We start from the raw sequence: 18,954 nt of genomic DNA, 5'->3' as shown, positions 1-18,954 counted from the left end.
ATCCAGAGGGACCCCTGGAGAAATGGGCTGACGGGAATCTCACAAAGCTCATCAAAGGCAAATGCAAAGTCCTGCACCTGGGGAGGAACAACCTCCTGCACTGGCACGGGCTGGGGGCTGACTACCTGGAAAGCAGCTCTGTAGCAAAGGGCATGGGGGTCCTGGTGGACACCAAGTTGAATGCAAGCCAGCAACGTGCCCTTGCACAAAGATGACAAATGGTATCCTGGGCTGTGGTAGACAAAGTATTGCCAGCAGGTTGAGGGAGGTGATCCTTCTCCTCTACTCAGGCTCATCTCAAGTGCTGGGTCCAGTTCTGGGCTTCCAAGAACAAGACATGGAGTTACTGGAGAGAGTCCAGTGAAGGGCCACTATGATAACTACAGGACTGGAGCATCTCTCCTATGAGGAAAGACTGAGAGAGCTGGGACTGCTCAGCCTTGAGAAGAGAAGGCTTAGGGGGATCTCGTCAATGTGTACAAACATCTGAAGGGAGAGTGTAAAGAAAATTAAGGCAGGCTCTTTCCAGTGGTGCCCAGTGACAGGACCAGAGGCAGTGGGCACAAACCAAATCAGAGGAGGTGCCCTCTGGACATTCAGCAAACACTTTTTTACTGTGAGGGTGACTGGCACAGGTTGCCCGGAGAAATTGTGGAGTCTTCATCCTTGGAGATACTCAAAAGCCACCTGGACATAGTCCAGGGCTCCAGGTGGCCCTGCTTGAGCAGGGGAGCTGGAAAAGATGACCTTCAGAGGTCTCTGCCAACCTCAACCATTCTGTGATCCTGTGAGAATTCTAGGAAATAATATGGTTTATGGATGCTTCCACCAGGAGAAAGCTTTCAACCCTTATGATGTTATGATGGGTATACAGTGGTGACAGTATCACTATTTATGCTGATCTAACCTGATTTGTCAATAACCATTTCATTGAGTAGTTACACACACATTTCAGGAGCACTACAGATAGTCAAGTGCCCATTAGAGAAAGCACATTCCATTTTACTTTCATCAAGGGGATATAGGCACTGAGGCTAAAAAGTCATGTAATGATTTTAAAGTCAAGGCCATAGCTGTTCCTTAAGAGATGCTGTGCTTCTACAGCATTATGTCTGCTTTATGTATAGTGTCTTGTCATGATTCTTTCATGAGCTTTACATCTACCCACTAGGCTCTTCAACAGAGCAAAACCCTAGATGTAAATGCACATAGAAGTATTAACCCTTTCTTCACAGAATGATTCTACAGAAAATAGCCTAGAGAGGCTTAAAAGATCAAATTAAAATATCTTTCAAACCAACCATAAAGCATACTTAACCATGGAAGCAACCTGAAATACAGAACAGTTGCCTTAATCTGTTGATTTATTCAAAGCAAAACTGTCTAATGGAAATAAAGCCCCAAAGCCTATCTATCTGACTAATTTTTAATGCAATTTTTATGTAGTCAAATAAAGCCATCTAAAATAGGGAAGCAATGAGATCAGAGGAAAAATCAAAGTTTACTTGTTTTCCGTACCACCTCAAAATATGCATATGGCACCACTTATGAGAACTTTGATAGCGGAGAAAACAATATGGGACAATAAACTGATCTGTCAAAACTATGCTATGTAACTCCTTCCATTCAGAATTACTGCATTTGCTTTTGCTTACCTTAACTAGAATGCATATAAAACCAGGAAAAATTGACAAGGTACTTTTTCAGGAAGGCTTTTTAAAATAAAGCTTGTGCATCATCTTTTCCAATAAAAAAACAGACAAGGAGAGTACCCTTTGAACAGAGAGTAATACTGGTGCATCCATGAACAACATTTTGGGGAGCACGTTGTTGACCCCACCGTACCTGCACCAGGGGAGCTAATAGGATAAAAAAGGCTTTGTAAAGCATTACTGTCCTCACTGTAAATTCCATTAAGAAATCAAACATACATAAACCAGTTGAAAGTATGGACCTTAGAGCATCAGCATATCATGGCCCTGGGGGGTGCATCAGACTCTTGCGTTAGCTGATCCATATCTATGTTGTCAAATCCCTGGGGACAAGTGCTTAGCCAGATCGGATGTTGGTTCCACATCAGGATGAGACGTGGCATCTCCAGTCTTGGAGTATGCTCAACAGAAGGAAATGTGGGTGCCTGAACAGTGCGGGAGAAATGGCTCTCCTTGGAGGTTCCTCAGAAGGAATGGCAGGAAGATGAGGGCTGGAGTGCTCCATGGAGAACATCACTCCTTGGGCAAGACACAGCCTCTGAGATTTGCTACTCTATCATGTCTAAAGGGAGGTCATCAGTTTCTTAAAACACCAGATCCACACTACCATTACCCCAAATTTCCCACTAAATTCAATCTAAAAAATGGTTGTCAATGTATGTATATGTATTAATTTCTAACTACCAATTAAAAAAATTATTGCATATAAATTTCATAATCAAATGCAGCAACTGAATCACTCTCAATTTGAAATTTAAAACAAAAAATCAGTGTAACTGTATGCCCTATAAAACACCACTAGCAAACTGTTTCACCACTGTACCAAGAAAATGCCAATTCTCAAGCAATCAAATTCCGTTTAATGCAAGACTTTATAAGCAGAAAATAACCTAATAAATTCCATTAAGAAATCAAACATACATAAACCAGTTGAAAGTATGGACCTTAGAGCATCAGCGTATCATGGCCCTGGGGGGGTGCATCAGGTAAGAAATTATCTATCAAGTTCTTCTCATGGCAAAACAAAACAATAGGGAAAGGAAACTTGTATCAACAGTTTGAGGGGTTTTTTTAAGATAACACAAAAAAGAATGACTGTGCTTCCACTTAGTGCCATATCAACCAGTTTTGAGCGCATCCACATAAATATTATTCATCCATTTGTAGTAGTTCACACACAAGCAGAGAGAATCTGTATAGATTATTTAATACAACCTACTCACATGTCACAGTTTCTAGTAACAAACTGTTTGACATCAGGACAACTTCATCTTGAATCGCATTAAAATCTTCATCCTATTATTTTCTGTACAATTAATTCTTTAATTTGAAAGGACAACATGGCTAAATAATCATGTGATGCAACACTATCACAGGGGACCGGAAGAACTTTACCACGCGTGGACAATATCCAGCGTGTTACAGACTTTCAAATCCTACACCATGGCCTTGGTGTCCGTATTAAATCCTGCCTTGGAAGAAAAAGCAAATCAAGACGCTGAAGTAGAAGAACTGTGACAGACACTGTTCTCAATGGCCATAGGAGCTCCAGGTGAGGAGAACCTGACACAATGAAGCTTTCTGGAAGTCTGCTAATCTGTGTCCATCATTATCACATTCAGTCTCAGTCTCACACTTCCTAACTAGTTATCCTGCCTGCTTCTGGTGGCTTCATCCTGTCTTAGAAGCAAAAAGTACTGCAGAGAACAGAGACATGAAGAAGAGATTGGCATCCCTCGCCCCATGCAGGTGCTTCTGTGATATCTGCCCCACAGAAGCAATTGTTTCTACCTACCGAAGTGGTGTTGAGCCTCTGGACTGACAGCCAGCAGGTGGAAGATTTGAAACCATCTCAAGCTGGGAGACTTATACATCACACAGACACACCGCAACCTCACCTGCACACTCATGCACGTAGATATGATAGTCTTCGTTGTTCCTCATAGCTCAGCATGACAGGTCCAGAGCAGTGAGGAGCTTGGGTAAAACTTGAGCTTGCAAAATGAAGTTTGAGTTGAAAATGCAGTCACCTGCATGAAGCAGTCAAAGCTTCCATGTGGGCCAGAAAGAAGACTACTGATTTTAAAAGCATTGATTATTTCAAACTTCAGAGACAAGCTATCAGCATCCCTTTTGAGTAATGTAAAATGCATGTCTGCAATGCTGAAAACTGCTTTGTAAGTAGAAAAAAAAGAAACCAAATCATCTGCTGCCAGAAAAAAAAACCCTACTCCTTCTCCCATAAATAAAACCACTCTCCTGCCCGTAAAGGGAATATATTTTCAGGACGCACTGTTTTGTCAGCAGTGTTATTTGCTATTTTTATAATTTATGCTAATCTGCCACTTTGGCAACCCCCCACTTGCCACAAACACTTTATTTTGCTGAATTTTGTGGGGGTAGAAAAAAACCCACGGAGCCAGTGGAGACCAGGTGAAACAACTCAACCAAAGCAGTCCCAACCACACAGACAGAGAGACTTGCCAGCAATGCTCATTGTCAAATCTTCCACAACTCACAGTTTGAAATGACACGTAATACAGGTGGAAGGCAAAAGATAGAGCTGAGGTATTATAGCATGAGGTGTGAGACCAATTGCTGAGTTTGGAACTATCATTTTACATTTCTTGAAGGCACAGCACTTGCTGAGGTACGAAAAATGAGGTCTGCATAGCTTTAGACTATGTCTGCACACACCTAGAGAGATCAATCTTTCCGATGAAGCGAGCCGGAAATCCTCTCTGCTGTAGGTAGCCATTCAAGGTTCTCTAAAGACTTTTATTAAAGGTTCCCTAAAGGCTTTCACCAGTACCTGGAGGCAAATTGTCTTCTTCCTGCTGCAGAGAGTGATAATTCATTGTCAGGATAAAAAAATCCCACATGTGGTTGCATTTCAGCATGCCGTTAATGTCATTTCTATAAGGCTTTGTGAGAGTATCTGTGTGAAGGAAAACAATTATGATCCTTTCTCCGTGAGTGAGAGTGCATGTCCTTATCTAATAAGGAAGGAAGGAAGAGACAGCCTGCGCAAAGGTTGGCCTGATAAAGGTTACTCCTGTCCACTTGCAAATCCCAGCCTGCTTTCAAAATGAGAATTATGTGGCGAAGCATTGCAGACTGAACTAATCTTGTTTTCTCTTACGATGCTTATTTGTGCTCCATTTGCCCTTACCCTAACAAAAACTTGCTGGTAAAGAACAAATAGGGCAACCATCAGATGTAAAGGCCAAGCATCACCACTTTTGAACCAAAAGCGAAAGGGAATCAAGGAAATTCTCAATTTTTTAAAACACAAATATCAAAGACATTAATAAAAATTAAACACAAAGCTGATGCAATTTTCATAATCCACTTTAAGATGAGGAAATCAGCTGTCTCATCAGCCAGAGCTATAATTCGCACATGAAATCTGCAACTATGAGCAATCTTAATGTCCAAAAGTCTTAATGAAAGCAAGACAATGGTTATTTTTGGCAGGAGACATCACATGAAATGTGATACGCTCTCTAGGAAACTACCATTTCCTAAACTTGAAAGCATAAAAAGAAAATGTAGACTTTAAAGGATCTGAGATTCGCTGCGGCCAACTGAGCCAAGACCTCTGCTCAGTGCCCAGCTGCCGAAGTGTCTGAAGAGGGAAGGATGGGTACAGGGCTTACACGGGTCCAGGAACGTGCACCAGGTGCTCACCTGGGGCTGAGGGCAGTCCTGTTCTTTGGAGGGACTGGAAAACTTTATATCGAAAATAAAATAGATATATAACATTTTGTGCATATTTTAAATCCAGTGGAGAAAGAGATGCCTTGTCAGAAGATGTTCAGAAGTATGTAGAGCTCCAGTGTTGCTGGCACACTATAGCCCAACGATGACTAAAGCTGAGAGGAGACAAAGCTCATTTTATCTCAGGCCCTGAAACACTAGGAAAGGTGTCAAGGTGTATTTCCTTTGGAATACTATTCTGCCTTCAAATGGAAGACAAGACTGGGACAATTTCATTGTCTTTAAAGACATAAAACTCTCTGGCTACTGTTAAAGTTTTAAAAACCTCACTTCTCAGGATTTAATAAAAAGAGCTCCTGGAAAACAGTTTTTACCCTGTATAAAGCATCCTTTAAAAACCCCAAGTGCCCTAGAGTGGGTGTCTCCAGATTTCCAACAACAATACACGGGCACATTCTTCCAATCACACTGTCAGAGCCAGCATCTTGGAAGGGCACAGAAATGCCTGCTGGAAGCACACGCAGCATTAAATCTAAGAGGCTATGAAATAATGTTTTGACTGAGAAATAGATTTTTACGTGCTTTCATGTCATACCCTGCTACAAATACCGCCTATGATAAGGAGGCCATAAAAAACTATGTGGGATCGCTTTGTTATATGTTCACAGCATGTGAGTGAGCATAACTATGAATGTGCTTGGAGGACAAAAATGTTATTTTAAGATTAAAACTGATTAGCTCCCCTGACTGTATCAGAGCAGAATAATAATAATTTTCATGGAGCCCATCAAATGGAAAAAAACATTAACCTAAAAAATCTAAAGAAAAAGAAATCAAAACTGCATTTTAAAATTTTTCATAAGGGAAATAATAAATCGCTATTTGAACTAGAACTTGACACACTGAAAATCCCATATCGTCTACTTTGATGGCGCATTCTATGATATATAGTTTGCAATTCACATCATATCACGCATACAATTTGTAATACTCCAGATTAACAAAAGCAGCAGCTCTGAAATAAGAGATGTATAGAACATACTATTTGCTAATGTTTGGGAAACATAAAGATATTTGAAGAGAGGAACATTATTCTGAAAGAACATAGCTCATAATCCAAGGGATGAGGATTAGTTATAAAAAAAATTTGGGAGTGTTCATGATATAGGCATTTCAGTGGTATTAATGCAGGGAAAGTGGAAGAAATAAAACATGCTGTTTGTTCTGTTGCTACAATGACCATGGAACCGGTCTTCTAGAACGAAGAGTTAGTTTTGTTGTCATTAAAAAAGCCTGCGATTTCAGTTTTTAATTTTAGATCTGGTTTCCCAAGTCTAAAGAGCCAAAATTATGCTGATGTGAATGTCAGTTCCAGATCTTTGCTAAACACCTGGAAGCATTCTGGGAATAAATCTAAACTGGAGAACACTGTGTGGTTGCTGGGAATTCAGTCGATCCATCCCAGATGCCGTGTCAGACAGGTCTCCTGAAGTCCTTGGGGTAAGGACAACTAATTCTTGGTATTCTGTCAACACAAAGATGGGACACAGAATGAAAGAGCAAGAAGAGATGGATCCTTACCTAACAACGAACCTGAAAAACACCTTGCCAAAATCTAAACCACCCCGACGGTCATGATACAAAGAAAAGGGAATGCCCACAAAGCCTACAGGCTGGTAAAACAAAAGCCTTTACTTTCCTTATGTGTATAGATGTCTGCAGAGTAATACGTAAGCCAAAAGGCTATCTGGCTGCAAACAGTTTGTTCAATTTTAAACTGCCAGGCACAAACAATTCAAACAGAGCTGTGAAAAACTCTTCTTTATGAAAATACAGAATGGTATTAAAGCTGTTAACAAAATTTTTTAATATTAAAAATGCGCTCATAATATAACTCCCTGAAATAGCTCATCCTGTATCAGCTTGTTATTCTGTAAGTCTGTATTAGCCTATAATATAATTGTCAGCCTATCTGTTAGTTCACATCTTTGTCTTCCAAAAAGCAAACCAAAAAATGTCCACAGCCAGAACGTAGTGAAGCATGTAGAAAAGAGAACAAATAATGAGAAAGCATAAAAGAACAGCCTAGGCCATTGTGTGATGACACAAATGACATCTTCCCACGGATGCCAGAAGCAATCCGCTGCCATTTGACCAAGCAGAGGTATTCCTTCTGGGACTACTCAGAACACGATTTTCACCTCATTGTTTCCACTCCAGTTCCCATTCCATATAAACAAATGCGAAAATATTTGCAATAGTATATGCTGTGAGATCGCACAGTTTTATTTATAGATCATAGATCATGTTGCTTTTTTAACTGTACCACTGATATCTCTGTTACTGTTTTATTAATTTGATATTTAAACATTATGAAATGATCTTGGCAATAGTTAAACAGCCCAAGCCTATAGGTATTCCTTTTTATAAATATATATATGTATATATGCATGTGTAAATGTGTATTTATATATCCATATATACATAAGCATACTCTTAAAAAAACAACAGAGGTTCAGCCAAATTAGGGTAAGTTATTAATTTCAAATAGAACATTTACTTGGACAGCTGAATTTTATAGTTTACTGGATGCATGTGGTATCAGATGTTCCAAAATAAATCAAATTTACACCTACCAAATATATTTTAAAATGTCTTATTAGATTTTTTATCCCTCAAAGATATACTGCTTCTTTTTTCTGTAGAATGAAAGCAGACTTATCCACGTGAGCACTCTGTATGATCTTAAAATGTACATAGTCTGCCTGCCTTTTTTTGTTCATACATTTAAAATTTCTGGTTTATATTGAAATCATGCACCATGTTATGAAACTGCCTCAAGCTATCTTAAGGTACTGAATTCACATGTGAAAGCACAGTGAGAGCCTGACGCAAATGCACTGTATTTCTACCAAAATCATTATGCTCATTCTACTGTCATGTCCACATCTCAGTGCTCTCAAATACAACATTTTAAAATAAAATAGCACAACTTTATTCCCAAAAGCAGTTGAGGTCCCATCCTCTCTCCTTGCATGGCCTTTCCAGCTCACCTGCACCTTTCTGCCCGTCTCACCCAGTTCAGCTGGGGCACCTCCCGTCTCCTCCTTCCGTAGGTTCCCAGTGTCCTTCCTTCTGCTCAGCTACTCTCACGTTTGCGCAGCTGGATCATGGCCTTTTGTTGTCTGACCCACTCACTTTCCCCCATCTCTCTCTCCCCCTTCACCAGTTCAGCCAACCATCCCTTCCTGCAGCTGCCATCCTTCCTCTCCCTGTCAGCTTCTGGTTTCACCATGGCAAGTGCCCACCACAGGCATTGACCAGGACATCTGTGAACATCATGGAGAAACGATGAGATCAATTCAACTGCTTAGAGATGAGGAAAGTTCAAACATGTTCAGTTAGGAAGGAATCTCCAGATATTTTTAGCTGTTAAATCGCTATGTGAGATGTGCAAACTGCAAAGCCTTTATGAGGGCTTAGAAATTTGGTTTCACAGCTTTTCATTTGAAAGGTAGTGTACCTGTACATGAAACAAAGATCTGAGCTTCTGCACCAAGGTGCTGTGACACCAGAGCATATCAAAGAAAAGCCCTTGAAAACTGAAAAATTGAAAATGTGAGCAAAGCAATACATTTCCCCAGTCCTTTCCTTGTAAACACCTCATGGCTTCAGTCACCATTTTCAAAAGGAATTCCATTTAAAAAAAGCAAGCTTGTAAGGATTAGAGAACACACTTTGTGTGGACAATTCCAGACCAAATAATTAAAGTAAAGCGTTATTAGTGCTAGCTAATAAAAAAGGGATTATATAAGGGGATATTTGGGAGAACCTTACAACAGGCGTTGCAGACAGCCATGGCAAAATTAAGGGGATATGACAAAAAGAACTTGTAATGAATAAATACATTTTGCTGTATTTACAGCCTTCAAGGCATACAGTCTCAGAAAAAAATGCAAGTTCAGCAGCATCAGTGTAAGCCTCCCAGCTGTGGCTCACCCACACCACCGAGCCCCCTCCCCGCATTGCCCCCGGGCATTCCTTCTGGCTGGAACTGCTGTGTCTGACTGCTAACACTTCCCTCGGATACATCGTTGAACCCCTGAACCAACACAGGACGTGAAAGGCTTTCCATTAGCAATAGTCAGTTTTCTCTATGAATGTATGTTCTGCGGCAAGAATTCCCAAACTTAATTTGTTCAAGTGCCACCCTTGGCAGAGATGACCATGGTGACAGAAGCTTCAGGATACGTATGCACATACAGACACAGGAGAAGGCATTTCCGTAACTGCTTTGAAGCACTAGTGGCATTATACCATAGCTTGGGTTGCAGGGACAGGTGGAAAATCAGCAGTTGTTGCCAATGATTCTTTGACAGTGGCCAACAGCAGAACGCTTTGAGAGGCTACAAAAATAATCCATCTAGGACTGGCAGCACTGTTGTCTTGGAAAATTTTCTTCTCCTTTTTCAGATGGACCCATGTTTGCTGAAATTGCAAGCAAATCTTGAGATTTTCCATCACAGAAAAGAAGGAACTGTGTATAACTCACCACACGGCACTATCTTTGTATCCTCAGATTCAAAGCTAGTTAACAAAAACGTACTCAAAAGCTACGTTCAGTTGTGATTTGTTCTGACATAAGTTTTACAATGCAGTATAGAGAAGAAATTCAGTTCCCTACCTTTCTTGTAAGTGGCACTTCAATGGGGACGGGGACAACTTCTGCAAGCAGGCAGCCATAAAATGCTACCATGAAAGCAGCAGGATCATTGTTCGGAAATACGAGTGTTACCTGAAACAAAGAGACGTAGGTTAAAAATGTTTTATCCCAGGTTTCAGATAACAGTAACTGGAGTTTGCACGCGTCCTTTTGGAGAGGGACGATTACCAAAACATTTCTATGATAGCTATTCAAATACCTAATGGAAGATAAATGAGAAATCAGAAGGAATTTATTTTGATAGATATTTTTGTGAACATTTTCACTTACTGTGTAGTTAAATATTTTCATACTGCATTGTTTCCTACATTGACAATACTTTCATCCGGTTCTCAATTTACTGATTGCTTTAGAGATGTTAAATAACCACGTAAATGGAATTAAAAGAAATTTACATTGTAATTTAATAATTTGCTTGAAGTTACTGAAAACAAAGTGGATCCGTGAACGATTCAGATTACCCAGACTTACTCTGCCATTGTGTCAATCATTAACACATTATGCTTTGTCTCCCTATGTTTTGTCTCATACAAAAATTTCATTTTAGGTTGGGACTGTTGTCCAAGTGTAGAAGTTTCTGTGTACTTAGTGAACACAAATAGCTGATATCTAGAGAAGCAAACGTCACATCCAGAGCTGGCCATACAGCACGCCAACCTAAGCCTGGATTTGTAAAACTTCACAGCCTTATGGATAGAGCTAGGGAACTATTTAGATAAAAGAATGCCAAGAGAAGATAAAATATAGCAAATCACCCGTATGCTCACCGAGTGCCCTTCCTCCCCCAGTGTGCTGAACCGCACAGCTTCCTTCTGTGGCCACTGCAGACAATGTTTTAGATCTTCCAGGGGCAAAGGAGAAAGAGAGGTGAGAGAGCACGGTCTCGCTGAGGACCCAGCAACTTCATCCACGACTCTCCGTGCAAGTGCAGGGAAGAGTACTGCTCTCACTTACTGGTGAGCGACCTCAGTGGCTAGATCCTGTCTACAGTTTTGTTTTGGTTCAGTCAGATGCACCTCCTCAGCTCATGGCTAAAACAGCTGTAATATGCAGCTCGTAACTATCTTGCACGGTCAACTGAAGTGGCATGCAAAAGGCATGGTGAATGACTTCGAACTTAATTCCTTTGGGCTTGCACAAAGGATCAGAGTGTATTATTACAGCATCTTAAAATTTGCTGAAACTTCTTAATAACTCTTGATTTTTGACTGCTTTGACATCTATAGGAGTTCTGTGTTTCCATCTCTTGCAGCAGAATCATCATGTTTTCATATACGCTCCAAGGTTCAGCTACTGGAGATTAAAAGTGTTTCCAGTGATTTCATACGGCTTCAAAATAAGTCGCCTCCTATAGATTAACTTGATTTCTTCAAACTAGAAGAAATCTAACCAACTTTGTCCAAGCAGGTCCAAAATATCTCCGTTTTTAAGCTGAATCCTGCAACTTCACAACTGTTAGAGACACTTCAGTGAAAATACATTGCTACTTTATCTGTACGCTTGCACGTGAGACAATCCAGCTGCTGGAGGTAGCCGTGCAGACCTTACTGTATGTATTCTCCATGCACATACCACAAATAGCCTCAGGGGAAGTGGAAAGGAAGGGATTTTGCTAGGTGCACTGAGGGGATGGTAGAGTTTGCTGAGCCCAGCAAACATCTGAAAGATGTTGAAAGATCCCAAAAGATACTTTGAGGATTGTTGCATTTTGTGTTGGTCTTTGCTAACGTACATATACAGAGATGGTTTGGCTGGGAATCTTTGCAAAGGAGCTGACAGAGGTGAAAAAATCTCACTAAAGTCCAGTGGGAATGAAGCATTAACTTCCCCTCCAGAAAAACATTAATCACTAACAGACCTGTACCAAATAAATAAATAATGTGTGTAAAAGCAAAAAGGGATAAGGCTGAAGGCAAACAAAACACAGAGTGTATATTACCAGATGAGAATCTGGTTATCCAGTATATATTTCAGAAGGCAAGCTTAATTTTCAGGCAGCTGTCTGGGGTGACACAAGGTTAAATTTCTGAAGTTACTATAGAAGGCAAATGCAGTTCACCGTGTACTATAACAATACCAGAAACAAGGAATCAAATGCAGGTACATTCACTTATTTTTTGGCTCAAACAAAGAACCTAAGGACTGATTTAATGGTAGTCATGAAAAATAGAGATTGTATTGATAGAAGATGCTTTTAAAGGGAAAAAGGTCTTTCTGAATTTTATATAATATTCACATAAGGAAACAATTACACTATCATTTAGAAAAGACCAGAAATAAATGTCTGTATTTCATTTAGTATTTAAAAACTGCCTTTAAATGTTGTCACACAAAATACATTACTTAGAATAAAAAGCCATCTTCAAAGGGGTCAGGAAGCTTTTATGTTATTACAACAGGGGCGTAACAGCCAGAATAAGTAACATCAGAAGTACAGTAACACCTCTTCTCCAACATGAAGTTGCTTCAAATGGTCATGTTTCTGTTACACAGGGATTCTAGGCAAGATGTTTTTATGACGCAAAGCATATGCTTCCAGCACTCAGCTATAAACATTTGTTTCACTGTAATCTAGGTGGACTTATTTTAGAAGAGCTGCAATTTGTTGTTGGTTATGTTTATGTGTCCTGCACTAGCTAAACTTCCAGCTTTCAGCCTGAATTATCCACAAATCCTTTCTTAATGTTAGGAGATGCCACTGGCTGCTGCAGTAAATGAATACGAAGACGGGCAGTTAGCACACAATAGATAGGGAGAGATGCACACTGCCCATATCTGAACTTTAGTCCTTTTGGAGCTTTCTGGGTGGATTGTTTTGATGTGTACACTTGAACAACTTCTTTCTTCTGCTGTTGCTTAGAGACATACTTGCATACCAAGTAAAAGAGATTCTTCAGATCCTACTCTTGGCTGAATGCCATTGTAGGAAGCAATTTAGATTGAGGATCTAGAGATTCTTTAGTTAAATTCTTTATGGTTTGTTTCAAAAAGAAACATAGGAAGGACTGTCAGGTTTCATTTTTTAATTTTTTTTCTTCTTTGTTCTTTTGGGAAGCATTATTGCATACTCACATTTTTGAACCCTAAGAAATGTGTAGTGCAAACAGACGCATTTCTCACATGTGACACAAGAGGACCAAGTGACCCAACACTTTGAGAATTGCTATCAGACCGTGGGGGAGGAAGACTTAATCCCACCTTCACAACTCTAAGCACTAAGGCAGGACTAAAATTTGCATTTCTGACAAATTTGTTCTGGAATCTCCATTCAATGGCTTAAAGTCAACCTGGAATGGGACCTGTGGAAATTTCTATGCATGCTCTGGCACAGGGAAGGGGCAGCAGGCTTGGTCAGCCTTGACAGAGGAAGGGGTGGGTCTGTAAGTACATCGATAGCAAAACCACAGGATGTTCTTGTCTTCATTTAACAACTTTAGGTGTTACCTCTGTAACTCTTGCTCTCTGTGGACTTTATCCTCTCACCTAGATTCAGCCTCTAGCAGTAGCTGCATCAGCGTCAGGAATCAGGAATGGAAATATTCTCCATGTTACCAGTCAGCGTAATTTATTTATTTAACTGGCTGCCAAAACGTGCTTACTTTGCTTGTCTTTGTCCTCCACAATGCTTCTCTTGTTTCTACCATCTCAACAACTACAAAGTCATTAGTAAGTAAGTTTTTTATCCACATGACACTCCAGGCTCCATAAACAAGCTTTTGCTAAACAGACTGCTGTTTTATGTCCAAAAATCACTTTCCATGGGAATGTTTATTGTTGATGTTGCCACAACTTCAAGTTACTATTCAGCAGGTACCAGCTCAGGTTATTTATTATGCAATTCAAAACATTTGTCTGAACGATCAGTCTTTTTCTGAGTAAAAGGCAGATTTCACTCCCCCAACATTTCACTTCCTTAATTTCCTCTGAGCACCCCAAATACCTCATTCTCTCTTTGTCAACGTGGGATCTGAATTATTAGCAATTAAAAATCATTGAAATACTCACCCTGTCTCCAGGTCGTACCATTGGTTCTTGTTTTGTGCCTAATTTATGTAGTATATTGTAAGCAACCTTCATACTTCTGGTCCAAAGTTTGCCTATTAACACAAAATTTGTGAAATTAATTTAAAAATTCTTCCTGTGTTTTACAAGATGATTAAAGAGAAAGAACACCTGAGCAGTGAAAAAAAAATAGTAATCCAACTAAACATGACAGCACTACTGGGACCAGTGGAAATTTTTAAAAATTATCAGAAGTTTCGAGTTTTTTTTTTCAAGACAGCAGCATTTTTAAGAAGCAAAAAAAAAAGTAAGAATAGTTTATTTCATGGCAGAAGTTTCTTACTTTGCAGAAAATTTGATCTTGACTCTAAAAGTTAACCATTAGAAGTGGCTGGAACATCATCAAGTCCAGCCATCATTGTGACACCCTTGGCTGTAGCAAGCCGGACAAGTTGTATGATGTCAGCCCAGACTGACCTCTGAGGGTGTTACTCAGGTTTCATGATGGCACTTCTCTCACCCCAAGCCACCGACGGAAAAAGGAAAGGAGTCCCAAGAAGCAGAGACAAGGAAAAACACACCAAGAAACAGAAAACACTCCACAGCCAAAGGGGCACGCTGAAGCAGCAGGGACCCTCTGAGCCTTAGCACATCTGGCTGCATTTCACTGCTCATTCTGGGCCTTCTTCCATTTGACTTGGCTTTTCTTCTCACCTGCTCCCATATCCTCCCTTCCCTCAGTTGCATTTCACTTGCCCCTGGTACCCTTCCTTTTTACTGTCTCTCTTCTCCCTTGCTCATCTCTCCATCTCCACACTTAGCTAATCCTTATCAAGACCTTACCCCGATATTCTTTAAAGAAAAAATTATCTCATCCAGACCTCATTGGCTATGTTAGATGCTCTTCATTAATCCTTCAAGTGATCAGCATCTTCCAACTACACAAGCTCTTTCAGATTGCCTTTGTTTAGAGACCTTGTTACTTCCATTTGAACAATACCGAGCACAACAGCCCTTGTTTTTGGCTGGCCCCTAGGTACTGTCTTTAAGCAGTATTCAGTCTGACAGTAACAAATCTTTAATTCATGCCCACCAATAACTTAAACGATAATAGGTTCTGACAACAGATTACCTATGGGGTTCAGCAGTTCAGGCTCCCAAACAGGCACTACTGCTATTTATAACTAAGCCCAGTAGTTATAACAAATTCTTCCACATTCTGGTTATAGAATGCAATACTGTTGAATTCTTTTTAAGTGCAAATCTGACGTAAATACAACGTAGGATTAGAAGGCCAGATTTTCTTTTTTCCCCCCTTAAGGAAAATTGGAAGGGTCACTGCTGCTTGTTATTGAGAAAGTACTACATGCAATTTCTTCTTATGAAAATGGTAATATTGTATCATCAAACTGTATTTTGCAGAGTTTTTAATTTATTTAAAATTACTCCAGTATTTGCATGCTGAACTTCCTCGAAGCTCAGAAATAAACATGATTCAATTCTGTTCCACTGGAAACTCAGCATGGATACAGGAGTACGTCTGCAGGATTAACCCTCACAGCACTATGGCAGAACTACCTGCATTTGATGGAAAGAAAGTCTTTAAAAGCATCCCTGCTGCTACAGTCAACACTTGAACTTGACAAGTGAGTAGGACAAAACCAAAGATGCCTTAAGAAAGCAAATATTCTTTTTCTTAAAGTTTTCCAACATTAAAGTTTCAGTGGCAACAAACTTAAAGGAGCAATTAGTAATGATACAGAAAATTGCAGAGTGGAAATCAAAAGCCTGGCAGAAGTTCTGAATTGCAAGAAAGAACCATCTTTACACAAAACACTTTCAAGCCTGAAATGAACATTGAATTTTTAATTTCTTTTCTGAGAGACATAAGGGGCTGCTGTGAAAAGTTCTGTCTGAGCTATAGAGATTAAATCTGTTACAAGTCTTAAATTTGCATTTGTGACATATTCACACTAATTTTTCATCTATCATCAAATGTGCCATCTTGCAATATTTTCTTCAAAATCTAAGGGCTATTCATATTAAAGTATTTAGATGCATTTTTTCAGAAGTACCCAGGTAGGCAGTACAACCATTTCCACATGAATGATCTGAGTAAATGCAGAAATTAAATTCTCTCAAAGACTAAGAAAATGTAAAAGGGTACTTCCTAGTAAAGTTTTAAATAATTAAGTCTTTAAATACATTTTGTCATGGTGCTCTTTTATTGCCAAAATTTTATTTCAGCTTCTGAAACAGATCATATAAGGCTGCCTCCCTAATTCCTCACCTTTCTGTTTAAATACACTTCGACCTGCACAAAAAATACCTGTAATATTTTCTAATGGTCAGAAAAGACTCTAATTTTCTGTCACCACAGCCCTTCCCTGCTCTATTTACTGGTGCAACACCAAACCATATTAATTAGCTGAGCTAACTGCATGTGCCTATGGGTATGAAACTCTGGAAAACTGGAACAAAAAAAGCTAGTTTGCATTCTGTTGGGAAGGAGCTGGAATACACGGTCTCTCCTGCAGCCCTGAAGAGCTCCGTAACTTCACTCCATGTCTGCCTGCCCCCGGCTGCTGCCTCCTCTCCAGCGTGGGCAGCAGCAGCCCAGCCGGGGCAGGCAGAGCCCACAAGGCGCCCTCGCAAGCAGGCAGAGCAAAGTCCACGCAGATCCTCAACTGGATCATGTTCCAACAGGAAGCCCATAATTTTTCTTCCAGGGTATATAGCTGTGTTCCAAAAAATAAATAAAAGGGCTACAAAAGGAGCAGTAATCCATAAGTTGGAGCCAGGAATGTATGAATCATCAGGGCCAGATCTGTGGCTGCCGGATGGGGCACAAGCTTCTGACCAGAGGTGGACTGAACCGTGCATTTATTTTGCCACCTTGGCTGTTTGCCCCCCCCAACATCCCTGAGAAACACAAGGGACTCGACGACTGCAGGATAAAAGCCCTCAGTAACGGAGGATGTTATAAAGAAGGAAATCTTTGAAGTATTTCCTTCCTTCATTCTGCCTGGGTTGCAATTCAGTGTAATTCTTCCTCTGCAAACTTGAGAGATTAGACATCGCTGGGAAAAAGCCGATTGCTAAAACCTCTCCCACAAATCCCGATGCTGCGACCTTGCCGCGACCTCCATACGGTGCCACATCTGCGCAGCGGGAGGGAGGCCTCGGCGGGGAGGCCAGCTGTGCTGCCTCCAAGGCCTGCGCTCCGAGGCAGGGCTTAGCGCCGCCGGGCCCGTCCTTGCGCAGGGTAAACCGTCTTCGTTGCACAGGCTACAGCGGAGATCTGGCTGTTTGGGGCCGCTGAGGATAATGCCCCGTTGTCCTCAGCCAGAGTGCAATGAAGCACCGGTCCTCCTCAGATCAACACGCTGCCATTAATCTTCTGATAAGTTGGCTTGAAGACAGGAAGGTAGATGTAGGAAACTCAAGCAACAGTTTTATTTAGTAGTGAGCGGACCAGCCCGTGTTTCAGCTCAGTGCAGGAGCTCCTTTCTTCTAGCCATGCTGCGGCAGCAGAAAGCTTCCCTCAGCCCTGCCTGCAGCCTGGCAGAGCCTGTGCCATTGGGTGCAGGAACCTCAAGCAGCACTGCTGCTTCCCCGCCGTTCCCCCAGGTAAAGACCAGACTCCGTGAGCCCTCCTCTTCTTCACCTTCACCCATGTCCCCACTGCAGCGGGGTCCTGTCAAACAACGCTCCTGCCTGCCTCACCAGGGACAGGATTTGCCCCTGCCAGGCTCTGATCTGCTCACCAGCCATACATGAGCAGCTGCTTTCTTGCATTTAAAAATGAAGAATTGGTAAGACATCTACAGGGATAAGTCATTAGCAAGAGATTTGAGTGTCTAGTGGTGTTTCAGGCACAAGGGTACCCTCCAGAAGAGGCCCAGGCTCTGCAGACCCTGCGCCCGTGTCTGCCAGTCACACACACACATCATGGAGAACATGGGGCACTAGATGTGCCTGATGTACCTGAATTACCTCTCAGTTTTCAGGTCACAAAACTATTTCCCAAATGAAGCAGATTGGTAGGTGTTCACAGCAGAGTTTCCCAAGTTGATTTGGGAAAATCAAACACAAATTTGGGAAAATCCCACAACATCCAGTTAACACACACCTTGCCGCTACTACAAATTATAACCTTGTTCCTACCTCCCATCAAGCTGCTAACTGTGGTGCTGCTTTCCAAGATCTTGAGTAACTCCACGAGATGGTAAGAAATCAAGCTTTTCTCTGTATCTATCATTGCCTAACTTATAATTACTAAAGCATTTACTGAAATAAATCTTCTTCTTCCAAAGATGACCGTATCTTCCTTAGCCACTTCTGTCGCTGTCCTGGAGTGCTGCCGCCAGACTTGCACGCCCCAGCAGCGTGTTTATGCCGGGAGGCCAAGTCACCTCTAATGCTCTTCACACACTTGCAAAGTAAACTGAGTGTTCCTGCTGCCCAGCAAGTACCAGCAAGTACCACCATGCCTCTGAAGCAGAACCGCATCTGGCAGACATCACATGCGCAGATATTCTCGGTAGGACGGGATGGAAAACAGCATCTCGCTTTCTGGCAGCTGTGACAAACACTGCTAACTCCTGTGTGGGGCAAGTCCCTTTCTTTTGCCGCTGGAATTTTAATTTAGTTAAATAGTAGCAAATCTACACCAGCAAGCACATATTTTACATTTCAGTTGTGTTCAGTCTTGTTCTTTTTTTAACAGTCTATTCAGAGGGCAGTATCTTTTACCAAATAAAATTTAGCAAGCCAGACTGTGTTAATAGCCAGTCC

The 18,954-nt window shown here is 41.0% G+C and overlaps 1 protein-coding gene across 6 annotated transcripts in view; it reads right to left on the bottom strand.

Annotated features, from left to right (window-relative positions):
• Positions 1-18,954, bottom strand: part of DIP2C (disco interacting protein 2 homolog C) — a 330,556-nt gene that overhangs the window by 86,538 nt on the left and 225,064 nt on the right. For all 6 annotated transcript variants that reach the window (XM_075746603.1, XM_075746605.1, XM_075746604.1 and 3 more), the window contains 2 exons: positions 14,161-14,252; positions 10,117-10,227 (listed from right to left, as the gene is read on the bottom strand). In XM_075746603.1, coding sequence (XP_075602718.1) covers positions 10,117-10,227; positions 14,161-14,252 — 203 coding nt within the window. The remainder of the gene's footprint in view (positions 1-10,116; positions 10,228-14,160; positions 14,253-18,954) is intronic.

This window comes from Balearica regulorum, chromosome 2 (assembly GCF_011004875.1).
Source record: "Balearica regulorum gibbericeps isolate bBalReg1 chromosome 2, bBalReg1.pri, whole genome shotgun sequence".
In the NCBI taxonomy this organism is placed as follows: Eukaryota; Metazoa; Chordata; class Aves; order Gruiformes; family Gruidae; genus Balearica; species Balearica regulorum.
This window is presented reverse-complemented; position numbering and strand designations above follow the sequence as displayed.